The 14,812-nt window shown below is 38.7% G+C and overlaps 1 protein-coding gene across 1 annotated transcript; it reads right to left on the bottom strand.

Annotated features, from left to right (window-relative positions):
* Window positions 1-784: 784 nt before the first annotated feature.
* Window positions 785-14,602, bottom strand: tspan2a (tetraspanin 2a). Its single transcript, XM_074640913.1, has 9 exons — window positions 14,322-14,602; window positions 10,469-10,571; window positions 4,540-4,637; window positions 3,769-3,843; window positions 3,572-3,664; window positions 3,408-3,479; window positions 3,171-3,254; window positions 1,731-1,799; window positions 785-1,604 (listed from the first exon to the last, which is right to left on the bottom strand). The coding sequence occupies exons 1-8, from the start codon at window positions 14,388-14,390 to the stop codon at window positions 1,734-1,736; spliced, it is 660 nt and encodes a 219-aa protein (XP_074497014.1). The 5' UTR covers window positions 14,391-14,602; the 3' UTR covers window positions 785-1,604; window positions 1,731-1,733.
* Between the last annotated feature and the right edge of the window lie 210 nt (window positions 14,603-14,812).

Here is a 14,812-nt window from a genome sequence, read left to right as displayed (position 1 = left end):
CTGTTAAAACCTCTTATTTATTTTTTTATCTCACTGTTCTAGTTTCATAAAAACCCTTCTAGGGGACGGGTGTTGCAAATTGGCATTCGCTATAAACTCTGTGATACATTGCATTGGATAGCTGTTTTCAGTTTGTATTTTGTATCAGTCCCCACCAAATAAACCATAAATAAATAAATAAAATCAAAAATGTATAGTGAAAAGAACTGTCAATGGACTTCATTAGTCAAAGGTCTTTGATGTCAACATTGTGCTTAAAACGTTTGGTAAGAAATATAAAGAAATCACAGTTAATGCATATGAGTAAGTGAGTGGCCTCCTGCAGAGATGATTTTGTCTCCTGGCCTGCCCTGTCTGTCTGTCAGTGGTGTTCTATTGGGTAATGTGTGCATCTGCCAGCATTACTTAACTCATGTTTAGCATTGTGCTGCTAATCTGAATGGCTGCCATTTCTTGTCACAGAGCTCTGACTGAATTTAGACACCACTGCTCTGCTTCTATCATACCATCTGTCCGTCTGTCTATCTATCTATCTGTCTGTCTATCTATCTGTCTGTCTGTCTGTCTGTCTGTCTGTCTGTCTGTCTGTCTGTCTGTCTGTCTGTCTGTCTGTCTGTCTGTCTGTCTATCTATCTATCTGTATGTCTATCTATATGTCTGTCTATCTATCTATCTATCTATCTGTCTGTCTGTCTGTCTGTCTATTACCAATCACTGACACCACACAAGATGCAAAAACCCTGTGATTCCGACCCTTCAACGGTGGGAAACAACCAAACATCAATAAAAGCACCCATTTTATTTGTATTACGGTTAACAGTATGGCATAAACTATATTATCCTATAATTCACATCTTATTGGCACACCAACAAAATTTACATCCAAAATAATTCACACAAAATGCAAACTAGCTCACTGTTACAGTTCACACGTGCTCCAGAGGAGCTCTCGAGACTTACAGTATTGTTATTCATGACCTTTTTAGGTGAATTTGGAGAATCACAGAGTGGCAGTTTATCATCAGACCTTCCCTAACCCTTTGGGTTGATATCATATCTACACTTCCTCTATTTGTGCTTTAAAGTAGAAATACTTGAGAGTGGTGGCAGGGAGCTTATGTACATATTGAAAACACAAGGAATAGGTAAATAGTGCGGTATAGCTGGAGGCTTGTTGTGTGACTAAATAGGCACGTGATGGAAATCTATTCAGCAAAGGTAGGCTAGTCCTCAAAACATTTAAGCACACAGTAGTAGTATTGATTACATAAAAACTGGCTAGAAAGGGGCACGATAAATAGTGTTAACAGCAGGTGCATAAAATAGCTGTTCTATATTTACAGCAGTCACAACATTCCTGTGTCAAAGAAGGCTTGGTGTACTGAGCTGTGTAACAAAAACATGTTAAAACTGAGGAATGTCACAGAGTTGTGCCAAAAAGCAGAGCGTGTGTTACGTCGTAAAAAGCAGAGAAATAAATGTTCAGTGCTGGTGGAGTAGAGGAGAAGGTGTGAAGATGACGATCCAGCGTATCGTGTTGAATTTGGCCCGTGGACGAGTGGGATGTATTGTACTCTGAACCTCCCCCACCAGATCAATCTGGACTATGAGGAATGACATTGAAATGTAACTTTGGTGTTTCCCTTCTTTATGCAGACATCTTGATTATGAAGGGATCAGTGGGCTGGCTGGCTAGTGGGGGGGTGGGAGGGTGGGGGGGGTCAACTCACCGTCTATATAACCTCCCTGTTGTTCCTGATGGCACAACACAACACCATACTGAAGACCATCCCTATGATCTGAAATCAGACACATGTTTGGGGACAAGTTAAAACATTTACAGAGCTTCATGTTAAATAGCACAACCCAGTATAGACCGTTTCGACGGAATTGCATTGCTAGGCAACAGTTTGGGTCCATGTTTACTTCCTGTCAGCTGATGCCATTCACATACACTGCAACAGGAAATAAACCGGGCCACATTTGGAATGTTTACAACTGTGAAATGGTCGATAGGGAATGGGAATCGCAGAGCATCGTGGGGGTGTGCCGCTATTTTTGGAGGGTAGCGTACGGAGCTACGGTAGTCGTTCATCATTAGAAATGTATAAAGTACTGTATGTGCAAAAGACAGAAACCCATACAAGGAAAAGCTGACGGAGGCAAAGGGGCGATATATTACAACATTGAAGTTAGTTAATGATAATAATAATGAAATAATCAATCCTTAACAATTAGGAAGACCTTGCCACCCATTAGAGTCACACACTTAAATAGGCGACTCTATCAAAAAGTAAGCACAACTACAAGCCAAGTATACCTTTCTGTAGGCCTATACGGCATGAATACTTAATTATACTTTTCTTAAGTATATCTCGATCAAAAGATTAGGTACAAGTAGGCCTATAAGCCAAGTATACTTAGACTTTTCTGTATACTTGTCAGTATGAGCCAAGTATACTTGTGCATACTTTTGTTAAGTATATCTCTGATAAGTACATAAAAAGCAAACTGAAACTATACTCTGTTATTTTAAGTTTAAAAGAAGTATACTAATAGCACACTTGAATAAACGTCTTTTTGGGAAGGGCACTGATGTGTTTTGCCGTTACCTGTCAGAAGTTCAAAATATGTTCATCTTTGGAGGCTCATGTCCAATTTACCAACGGGTAAGTATATGACATTAAGATCTACAAGCCAAATGCCAACTACACAATCATCCGGACAAAGATAAGCTAGCTAATGTTATGCTAATGGAATACTCAATACTCACAATTCGGCTTTTGAATCTTATTCACTGTGCGGTGTTTTGTTATCTTTTGACACTTGCAGTAAACGGCCAGTGGGTGGCACTCTTATACTATACCCTAAAAAAAAAAGTCTGACTTCCTGTTGATGACGTCACATACCCATTCTCTATAAACCTTTTCATACATTCAACATAAACCTTCTAAATAAGCCCGTTTGTATTTCCTGTTGCAATGTTAGTTAATGCAGTAGCTGACAGGAAGTAAACTTGGACCCAAGCTGTTGCCTAGCAACAGAATGACAATAAAAAGGTCTGTAGCCAGCAAATTATCAGCGAGGTTAAATGGTTAGAAAGTATTGCGAACTGGAATCCCTATTTCGGGTTTATGAATTTTAAATTCAAGGTTTTAGTAAATTCTCACCATCACTCCTGCGATGCCAATCCCAATGTATCCAATAATATGCAGCTTTTCATTGAAGAAGTCTGTTATTGCAGTGAGACAGTCCTAAAAACAACAATAAAGCATTCATATTGTTATTATAATCCTGCTGATCCAATAGCATACTAACACTAAATTGCAGCAAATCGTGTAATGTTAAATCAGCGCTATACTGCCACCATGTGGGTATAAAGGTTTATAGCAGGCCCGAGGGTTTACCTGGGTGTTGTCCTCAGCCTCTGCACAAAGTGTGTTAGACAAGTCTGATGTGGAACCTCCACAACAGTTCAGCTGTAGATGTGAAAAGTAAAAAACAAAAAAAAATTGTGATTCCAGTGGCGTTAATTGTGATAAACATATGAAGGAGGACAAGCTTTACTCACGGTTTTGTGGTAAATGAATGCGATGGCGGTGTCATTTGGATTAGAGACGTCAGCGATGGAGCTGCTGTAAAACTTCTGGACTTCCTCAACAATCTGTTATTGAGAAAAGATGATGATGAAATCAGATACTTATGGATTTTGCTTCTGGCAATTTAGAAGACACATTACAATCTGATTTATATAAATTAATTACTTACCTGTTCCTTGTTTATGAATCCGAACACACCAGCTGCAATCTCTGCTCCAAAGATTATCACAAGGCAAGCAAAGAACTGCAGAACAGAAGAGAGGCTTATTATTATTATTATTATTATTATCATTGCCTTCTATTGAGGGCCAATCATTTCCTAGGAAGTTTCCTGGAAAGAAGTATGTAATTTGGTACTACTTTACTTATAGGGAAAATAGGAATGTCCTTTTGAAGAAAAACTATCCATGTAAACCAAAAGAAATATTCATCCATTATTTATTTATCATTAGAAACTTTATTTTCCATATTTGTTAAATTGTTTGCAGACAAACTTCATATTGTTTTCAACTGCTGTGAACTGACTAAAAGACTCTCGGTTACCCTCACAGTTCATTGGAATCAATGAACTGGAAGTATATCAACAAAAAAATAATAATTTAATTTTCCTTTTTCATCAACAACATCAATAAATAAAAAAGTATAATGATAAAAAAAAAGTATGGACAAGGAAGTACACCAATTTAAACTCTATTTTCCCCATAATCAGCACCAAATTGAACATACTGTAGATGTTTCCAATGAACATCATGGAAATTATTAGAACTAAATTATTTCAAAATGAGAGATCAGTAAAAATAAAGCGTCACCATCAAAATTCAGAGAGATTATGTCACATATAGTATATCTTTGAAACACCAGTAAAGGAACATCAAAAACACGCCACTGTATTACGTGAATAAAACCACAAGAGCGGGCACTCTAGAGAACTTGAACTCACCGATGCAAGAAGACACTGAGACTCACGTACGGCCCCGAAACAACCGAAGAACCCGACGATCATCATCAACCCTCCTGCACCGAGAAGGATGTACACAGCTGAGGAGAGAAAAGGCAGATAGATTAGTGTTGTGTTACTCTGTAGAAATAAATCAGGAAATGAACAATACACCAATCCTCTCATATTGACGACAGAGGAATTAATAGCCTAAATCACTGGTTCCCAGCCAGGGTGTCCTGACCCCCACTAGGGGTCGCCAAAGCTTCATGGGGCATCGCGAGGCCTTCTTGATTGAACTTTTTTCAAAAATATTTACAGTTGGCCTATATCTCAGGATTTCATTAATTTATGTGAAGAAAACTTAATGAAATTGTTATTTTTAAAGTTTGGATTATTTAAGATATAAACATGATAAATTTCCCCATTTACACATTTTACAAAGGATTATCTTCTCTTATCTTCTCTTATCTTCTCTTATCTTATCTTATAAGGGCATGGTGAAGTGAAGTTTCAAAAAAAAAAAAAAAAAATACACAATACAAACAGAGAATTGAATTAAAAGTTCCTAAAATAACAGGAAAACTAATCTCTGATGCAATATTCACAGGAAATAATCTGCTCAAAATTCATCCAAATAGCTCATTTTACACAAACTTCCTGCAGTTATTGCATTCACTATTTAGGTTAATTGTATAGTTTATCAGTTGTTCTGCACTGTTATTGTTATGCATTGAATATAATATGAAATATTCATAATTATGTCACTTAGTCAGGGGTAGTCAGTTTACTCAATGACAGAAAAGGGGACCCTAAAGAAAAAGGTTAGGAACCACTGGCCTAAATAGACTGGAGAATGTAATCACAGTGTGCTCTGTCACATGACTGCAGTTCACAGCTTCAACTGAGGATGGCAGCATGATCCAACTGCTCCCATGTCTTTGTTGAAGCAGAATGTCTAAAAGGACTGTTGTTGTGTTTGACTGGCAGCAGAAAAGTGTAGGTGGGAACTCTTTTAGTTGCCTAAAAGCTCAGAATCGCCGCCCACAATTGAGCCCGATTATCAGCCCACTCCTTCAGTCCGGCCACTTGTGAATTTGAAAGCTTTTGAGATGAAAGAAGTCAGAAGCACAAAAAAAGAATCTCTCACAAAAACGGCACCTTTTCTTCGTTCGGCTCGCTGCTTAAAATAGTTTGTCTTTGTCATTTTGCCTCTTCTTGGTGTATCATGAGTGATCAATGAGTGCATTTAATCTGTCAGATTAGAGTTGGTGCATATGCTGTGTCCTTGCTTCGTGGTCATTGTGTCTAAATTATGTATATATTGGTTGGATGGATGAGCGTTTGTTGAGACAGTCCAATAACTGAAACCCCCTGAAAATAAATACCATCTGTCCATCCCTCTTAGTGTGCTGAACAAAAAAAGACGCTGGACTCTTTCCTGCTGCAGTCGAGCTGCAAATAGCTGGAAATCCTACTCATCTGTGTCTCAGAGGTGCTGTCAGACTCTGTGCAGTATCACCATTTGAATTTGAATTAGAGCTGATGGAGCTATAGAGAAACCAGGCCTCAAGCTCACTCTTTTGATACGTCGGTGTTATTTTCCAATTACTTGTGCATTCATGGTCCTGCAGGGTGAAGCAGCCCAACAGATGCCATCTGTGTGGTAGAAAGGCAAAATCTAATTTTCAGGGTGTTTGATTGCTGCAGAATTAGACTACATCCCCCACAACCACCCCCACGAGTCTCGATGTCGTCACCTCCCCGGTCTGCTCCCCTGCTCCCAGCCCTCACTACCGAGCCCTTCACACTGTAACCATACACCGGACCCGTCCCCGAGGTCCCCGCTAAGGGTCTAGTCGGTGACAGAGACGGCAACCACTGCAGCAATTTAATTAATCCACATGGGGGGATTGCAAGCTGTTGTTTTCCTGAACAAAAGGGGAGGTAAAGACCAGGCGAATAGCTGAAAGGAGGGCTGGTACGCTTCAAAGCAGAGGGTTAGCAATGGAAAATATAATGGGCCAAGACAGCTTCTACTGTATACAGAGTGTCTACACACAACTGGTCCTGGCTGGTGATATTTTTAGCACTTCCTCGTTGTGAAACTGGTGATATCTCGCAGAACACTTCCTGCTTGTTAATGCTGGTATAGCAGGTAGCGATACATGTTAGAGTATACATCTCGCTGTCTCTTATGTTTCTCTCATAAATGCACATAATAGCTGTTTACATGGTGGAGCCCAGAGCAACAAAGGTGGCAGAGTGGAAAGTGATTCACCCACAGGGAATGCCTCCACTTTGACTTGTTATGGTATCACTGTGTTAAGGCTCTTTGCTGGGGGTGAACTGAGGCAGCAGCGCTCCACCGTTCTGCTCATGATGATGTTTATTTTGTTGCTAAGGCTCCTCTGTGAGACCATCGACTCTCTGCAGGATCATTCAGATATATTACAGATACGCTGATGTGAACTTCTGTTCTGTTGTTGCCTAACAGTAAGAGCTGATCAACACCTGTGCAGGAAGTATTCAGACATTTATTTTGTAGATTTTCCCCTTTCAGTGTTTCATTATACGCTACTGGATTATTATTGCTGATGCATGAAAGACGATACAATTTGGCGGCACCTAGTGGTGTTGTTGCAGATTGCAACCAACTGAGTACCCCTCCGCTCACCCCTCCCTTTCCAGACTGAGGTAACGTGAGCCGCTGAGTGCAAAACCGTGGTAATGCTGTAAACTTCGCTCAAGGGTCATCCATAACATAATAACACTACTTTAGGAGCAACGGAAGTCTCACGGCAGCTGGCGGTACCACGGTTTTGCACTCTGCGGCTCATTACCGCAGTTTCAAAAAAGGTGTCGGAGAACTACGATGGCCTTCAGGTAATGTAAAAAAACGCAAAAGGCTCTCTCTAGAGCCAGTGTTTGGTTTGTCCGTTCTGGGCTACTGTAGAAACACAGCGTAGCAACATTGTGGACTCCGTGAAGAGGACCCGCTCCCTATGTAGATATGAAGGGCTCATTCTAAGCTAACAAAAACAAAACGATTCTTAGTTTCAGGTGATTCTACATTAATAAAACAACGTATCCTCATATAACAGTTTGTATGATATCTTACGAAAAGTTATTCCTCATTTTTCGTTCATTTTCCTTCGAATGTCCACCATCAATTTACGCTCCAGTCTTTTCAAAATAAACTTCCGTCTTCACAGGAAACAACTTCGTTAGGAATAGACAACAAAACTACTTAGTTAGGTTTAGGCAACAAAACTACTTAGGGTAAGGAAAAGATCGTGGTCAAGTTACGCTACACTAGAAGTGGCGTAACTTAAGGACGGAAGTTACGTGACAAATAAGTAAACATTGACCTCTGGTTTCAGGGTACAAACAGCGGTCTCCTGGGCAAAAGTGCAGAGTTTTTAAACCTACTCATCCACCCGACCTTCTCCATACACAACGTTTGCCGCTCTTTATACTTCCCGGTTTACAATTACGTCCATACGAATTGATTTTGTGGGATATATATACCAATTACAGTACATTCACTTTTTGTAGGTATAGTAACAAACTGTATGAGAACAACCTGAATAAAAACATAGTTATGAATATTATATTAAATTTCTACTAATAGATCCCCCAAATGTTACACACTGTTCCTTTAATGTTAAAGCTGGGCACCATGGACATTAGTCTGACCGATTTATATCCTGCTGGACAGTTCAGTCTATAAAAAGATGCGACATACTGTATGTTATAAGATGATCATATCTTTTGTATGTAAAATCTTAATCTGCACAGTAACTGCATCTGGAGTGAAAAGTAGACTATTTGTCTCTGAAATGTGTAGTGAAGTACAATGAGGTACTTGAGTGAATGTACTGTACATATTAAAGATGTGTGACAAGTTGAGGCTCTGTGATCATTTTGCATGTCAAATGAAGCGAAACTGAACGGAACTTATCTCACCCACAGTAGTTTGCATAAGCGGATGAAAAACTGTGAGAACACAAGTATGTTTCAGTTCAGTGATCTCTTGAATAACATCCTGTATGACAGCATTAATGTCCAGTTTATATTGTGTGTTTTGTATTTACAGTAATGTTTGTAGGTAGTATTTTGACCCTATCTGCCTTTCCCCCTCACATTTGTACAAGCTACTGTATGAAGCATTGCTTTATTGCTTATAAAGACGCACTGCATGGTACAGTATCATGATTATCAGGATAGACTCCTGTCACCTGCCCCACCCAACCTGCTCCTCATGTCCTGAGGGAGGCAGCCAGTCCCATGAAAGCACAGCAGAGAGCTGATGAAGTGAAGTCACCATTTTAGGTCATGGTCTAAACGGGAGTAACAAGAATAGGCTTCATTCTGATCATCTGCTCCTACGCAGAGAGAGATCGAGAGAGAGAGAGAGAGAGAGAGGGCCTATTGTATGCAGTATACTGCACCGCTACTACACACTGACGGCTGTTTGTGTGTTGACTCTACTGTATGTTTTAATCACCTTTACTGTGTGTGTTTTATTCTGAGCTCTGCAGAGCAACATTCAATATCGTATATACAAACTTATGAGATGTTTCAGCAAAGAGACAGAGCTGCTCCATTTCTCTGTCTGCTCGAGCATCTGTGATTGATCAATTTCTATTATTCCAGCAAAAGGAAAATCTAATCAATATTTGTAAACATGAGCAATTCTCTCGATAACCCCATAAAACAGAGCACTACCACTAATGGTGCATGTCAATAACGGTTTGACATGTCCTCTTTCACTTCCCCTCAGCACCACGCGTCACGTGAGCGGCGGCCCTTCAGAGCGAAGTGGCACATTTCAAAACGGGCCGAATAAGTGAGGATGTAAATGATGATTAAAAGCACTCAGAAAAGTGAGCTTCCATCGTGCGTAGCGAGGAGGAAGTGATGAAACATCACAATGCATTGAGGGTAAAATGTGCCCGTTAAGCGTTCATTACCGCTCAGTAACACCTGCGGCCCCTGAGAGGGCCTTCAGTTAAAATGGCGGTGGGGAATCCCCCCGGGGAAGTTTGTTAAATGATTATTACAATGCTCCATTAAATCTGAGGTCATCCGGCATGACATCTGGTGCTGCTCTGGTTTCTCTGAAGAGGACATGAAGGTTGTTTTGTTTTTACGCCTACATTTGATTCATTTTATTAGGGATGATACAACTTTTCAGTACCGATAGCTATACGTTTGCTTTGGGTATCGGCCGATACCAGTGTTTAATTAATAAGCTGTATGCCTCACTGTGTGGAAGTGACTGGGATCGTTGTTTTATGTGTAAGGCAACATCAGGCTTCACTTTAATGTTGTTTTTCTAATTTTGTAAAACACAATGTAACAAATAAATACATAGATATAAATGTACTGAATTTTTATTTATTATTGAAATAATAAATCGTACACCAGCAACTTGGTAAAGAATCTTCAAAATTAACAGGAATTACAATTCAGGTGTAAACCTTTTTAATGCAGCAACAAATTGGTCAAAACTTAAACAGGAGTTAAAATTCCAGCACACTGTATAGGGTATATAGTATATAAACATAGACCTGAATTGAACGGATCGGCCCCATTGTCACCGATACCCGATACAGCTATTTGAGTCAGTATCGGCCCGATATCGGATTCGGTGCATCTCTATATTTTATAGCTGAAAACGTGTCTTAATCTCCAGAAAAGTCATGTCTTTGAGCATCTTTCATACTTGTATGAAAAGTAGCTGCAGCCCATATCTGCATCGTTGCATTGTTGAGTTGTCGATCTACACAGAACTGGCACCACTGAGTTATTACAATGCCTTCACTGAATCAAGATAATCCAACAGTTTATCACAATATAGTAAATTAAACATTTGATTTGCACAATATTTTCGGATCTGTAGATGTGAGATGATTGGAGGACGTACCTATGAAGAATGTGTCCGGGGCGCCGTCACCGGTCAGTAGCTCCACTGTTTCTGGGTCAAACCGGAGCCAAAGTCCCACAGCCAGCACCAACAGGCCCGACAGCTGAGGAACCATCACATAATCAATATTCATGTCATAATAACACACTTTTGCAGAATATTAATGGACAATGTTTGAACCTTCTTGAATTGTGCTCCCTATTTATTTTTAGGATTTAAGTGATGTCTCTGGTGAGAAGCTCTCAGTGTTGTTGCCCAGAAATCATTGAGACCCATCCAGTTTTTTTTCTTTGGGTCTTCTGTTGATTAATATTCTGCAGGTGGCACTCTCGTCTTTGTCCCGTCAGCAGGGTGGCTACTGATGCTCGCTGTCCGTTTTTACTTCTGTTTAGTCCAAACAAACTGCTGCCAGGGATGTAAATGCATCAACACTTGAGCTACTGAAAGTTTTAGACTTGTTTAAACTTCTTGTTTTTCAATGGAACTTTTTCAATAATCTTCTTTTTAGTGGTGATATGCTGAAGTACAGCCTACGTTGAAAGATTTAGCATCCGATGTGATGTGCCTGATGAGTTTGTCACAACATTAAGACGACATCATCGCTCCCTGGGAGAGTTTGACCCGAAATAAACCGATCGATTGAAACCAGGTGTCACCCTGAGAAAGTTAATCCCTCTGACCTTCTACATGCTCCGAAATAGCATCATTTGGTTTAAACTGACAATGTTGTATTTGATTAAGATACGTGTGAAAGGTTTTAATACTAAATGTGTACTGGTGGATATCAGACATTCAGTTTTACAACATTTTACACAATAAATCCAAATGTGAACAAATAATTAACTAGTTGAAAAGTAAATTACAACCCATATTTCTCTATCTATATCTTATATATTATTATATTATTATATTTAAACCTTTAACAGTGTACTCTATGAAAAACATCAAATTCTGTGTGGAAAACATATCAAACGAGGAGACTTATGCCAGAGTAAAAATGATAGGAGTAGGAAGACCGCAGCTCTTGTTTCCATATGAACCATCAGAATATCAGATCTTAATGGCACCATCACCATCACCATCACAGCATCAGTGCTCCATCTCCCATGGTGCATTTCAGCCACAGGCTGTGCCAGCCTCACAGTGCCTGGGTGATGTAACTTACGCTGGCATTGGTTGCCTGTTTGGCTCCACACCCCAAAATGACAGCGTACCTACTGTACGCCCTTTTTGGCTGCGACCACAACGGATCTGCTTTCAGTCCCCAAACTCCCAAAAAACAAAGAGGCCGCTGTCCGTGAGGGTGACACAAGTAATCGTCTTACAGAGCACAGATGAGTCAATGCAGCCGTTCAGATCCATATACTATATACTGTATCATTCAGCAGTTAAAACATGAGCACCCATCCACAACAACTGTTAGTCTATAATAGCATCTAGTTTGAATCTGTAACTACTGATGCAGTATTTAAGTTATTTTTAAAGCAAAAATGACAAACATGACCTACTTCCAGCTTGTCAGACGTGATGATGTGTTTTCACATGTGTTTCAGACAATTTGAAGATGTCACTTTTGTCTTTTGGAAACTGTGATGCAAATTTGTCACTAGTTTCAGACATTTTATTGACCAAAAGATTATTGAGAAAAATCGCTAGTTGCAGCCCTTTCATTTATTGCTTATATCTAATTGAATTTATTTATTTCAACCTGTTGCAAATTAAACTAGTGCTGAATTAACACAAAGGAATCATTTAAACAGAATGCATGTAGATCCTGCAATGGCTTGCAACCTCAGGACCCCAATGGGTTGCAGGACAATTCTGCAGCGTTGTGAGTCTACTTTTTCAAAATAAAACAGCCTGAAAAGGAATAATCTTCCTACTTTTTCAAAATAAAACAACTTGAAAAGGAATAATCTTCCTACTTTTTTTTTAATTAAAACAGTCTGAAAATGAATAATCTTTCTAGTTTTTCAAAATAAAACAGTCTGAAATAGAATTATATTCCTACTTTTCAAAATAAAACAGTCTGAAAATGAATAATATTTCTACTTGTTCAAAATAAAACAGTCTGAAAAGGAATAATTGTTCAACTTTTCAAAATAAAACGGTATGAAAATTAATAATCGTTCTACTTTTTTCAAAATAAAACAGTCTGTAAATTAATAATCTTTTTAGTTTTTCCAAATAAAACAGTCTGAAATAGAATTATCTTTCTACTTTTCAAAATAAAACAGTCTGAAAATAAATAATCTTTCTACTTTTTCAAAATAAAACAGCCTGAAAAGGAATAATCTTCCTACTTTTTCAAAATAAAACAACTTGAAAAGGAATAATCTTCCTACTTTTTTTTAATTAAAACAGTCTGAAAAGGAATATTCGTTCTACTTTTGCAAAATAAAACAGTCTGAAAAGGAATAATTGTTAAATTTTTTCAAAAAAAACCAGTCTGAAAATGAATAATCTTTCTAGTTTTTCAAAATAAAACAGTCTGAAATAGAATTATATTTCTACTTTTCAAAATAAAACAGTCTAAAAATGAATAATCTTTCTACTTGGTCAAAATAAAACAGTCTGAAAAGGAATAATTGTTCAACTTTTCAAAATAAAACGGTATGAAAATGAATAATCGTTCTACTTTTTTCAAAATAAAACAGTCTGTAAATTAATAATCTTTTTAGTTTTTCCAAATAAAACAGTCTGAAATAGAATTATCTTTCTACTTTTCAAAATAAAACAGTCTGAAAATAAATAATCTTTCTACTTTTTCAAAATAAAACAGTCTGAAAAGGAATGATTGTTCAACTTTTCAAAATAAAACGGTCTGAAAATTAATATTCTTTCTAGTTTTTCAAAATAAAACTGTCTGATAATTAATAATCTTTCTACTTCTTTCAAAATAAAACAGCCTGAAAAGGAATAATCTTCCTTTCACTCTTTAGCTGAACAGGTTGCATGTGTCCATAACCCATGGACAGTATAGCTTTGTTTTAGGGGTTACAAGCCAAAGCCAAAACCATGTATTCCCATCATATAGACAACCTGACATCATGTCAGATGATAAGTCACTGCACAGAAAATCCAAAGTTACCGCACAGTTAGCCGGAGCCACAGGTAACCTTATCTGAGCAGATCTAATGTAGCATAACAGACCAAAAACAAAACCTGATGTTCACAAAACAGATTAAACCCCTGTCTGTTAAAAAACATCCTGCTGCTCACTCCCAGATCCCAGACCTGCTGCAGGAAAGTCTCAGCACAATGCCAGATCATGAGAGAGGATCTGAACAGTGGCTGTGTTGGAAAAGTGGCAACACACTGCAGCTCTGATGCTGCAGGATGGAAGACCACAGTACATTATACACAACATAAATCACACCAGTGTTAAAAGGATGAGTGGCTCACACACTCTCATTTGATTTATTCACTAATTATTAGAAACATTTAACAGATGGAGGGTGTTTTAAGAGCTGTAATGTGGTATTTATACTGGATTTAAATGGAAAGAAGGTGATTTATAACATAATGAAGGATTGGTTTTGAGAGGAGTCAGAGAGGAGTTTTTTCCTCCAAGCAGGTGGATATAGAAGCAATCTGCACCATCAAGTCCACATGCAGGTTATTAAAAACCATATCTGACAACATCAACATCAGCCTGCAGTGTGTTGAACATGTAAACACTACAATAACAGGTTTTACACATGCAAACAAAGATTTAAATGAATAAATCAAACACATATCCTTCACTAAGCTCCTCTAACTGAGAAATAAAAATAATAAAAGATGTCCACATTATGGTGATTTAGAAATAGCAATAACGTTTCCATACAGTAAGAACCGTTTAGTGACTTACCCAGAAGATGAAGTTGAAGACGAAGAGCAGATATTTCACGCATTTCATCCCTCCCGTCACTTTGCCCATGATGCCACCTGATGTGTCGATATTTCCGATGATCTTTGAACGCTGCTATTCTTCTGCAAATCCTCCTCGCGTCCTCCAGTTGGACATCAACCATGCAATGATGCTGACCTGCACACAGCTACACAGCTACACCATCCGAGACATGAGAACATGCGCACAAAGCTGCTGCACAGGCTGGCTGGCTGCACGCTCACTCACACCGCCCATCCGCGTGTCTGTGTGTGTGCGTGTGTGTCGTGGTACCCAAGGTGGGGTTCAGGGACAATGGGAAGTCCCCCAACAACATAAGGAACAGGTTCAGTTCAGTGTGTAATATCACTGCTTGGGGTAGTGATAATAATACAATACAAAATCTGCTGGACACCTCAGATAAATTATGTAAGAACAAAGCTGGCAAAGAGCTTAGCAGTTTTAGGATAAAA

The sequence above is a fragment of the Sebastes fasciatus genome, chromosome 1 (assembly GCF_043250625.1).
Source record: "Sebastes fasciatus isolate fSebFas1 chromosome 1, fSebFas1.pri, whole genome shotgun sequence".
NCBI lineage: Eukaryota > Metazoa > Chordata > Actinopteri > Perciformes > Sebastidae > Sebastes > Sebastes fasciatus.
Note: the sequence above shows the minus strand (reverse complement) of the source record. Positions and strands in the feature narration are given on the sequence as shown.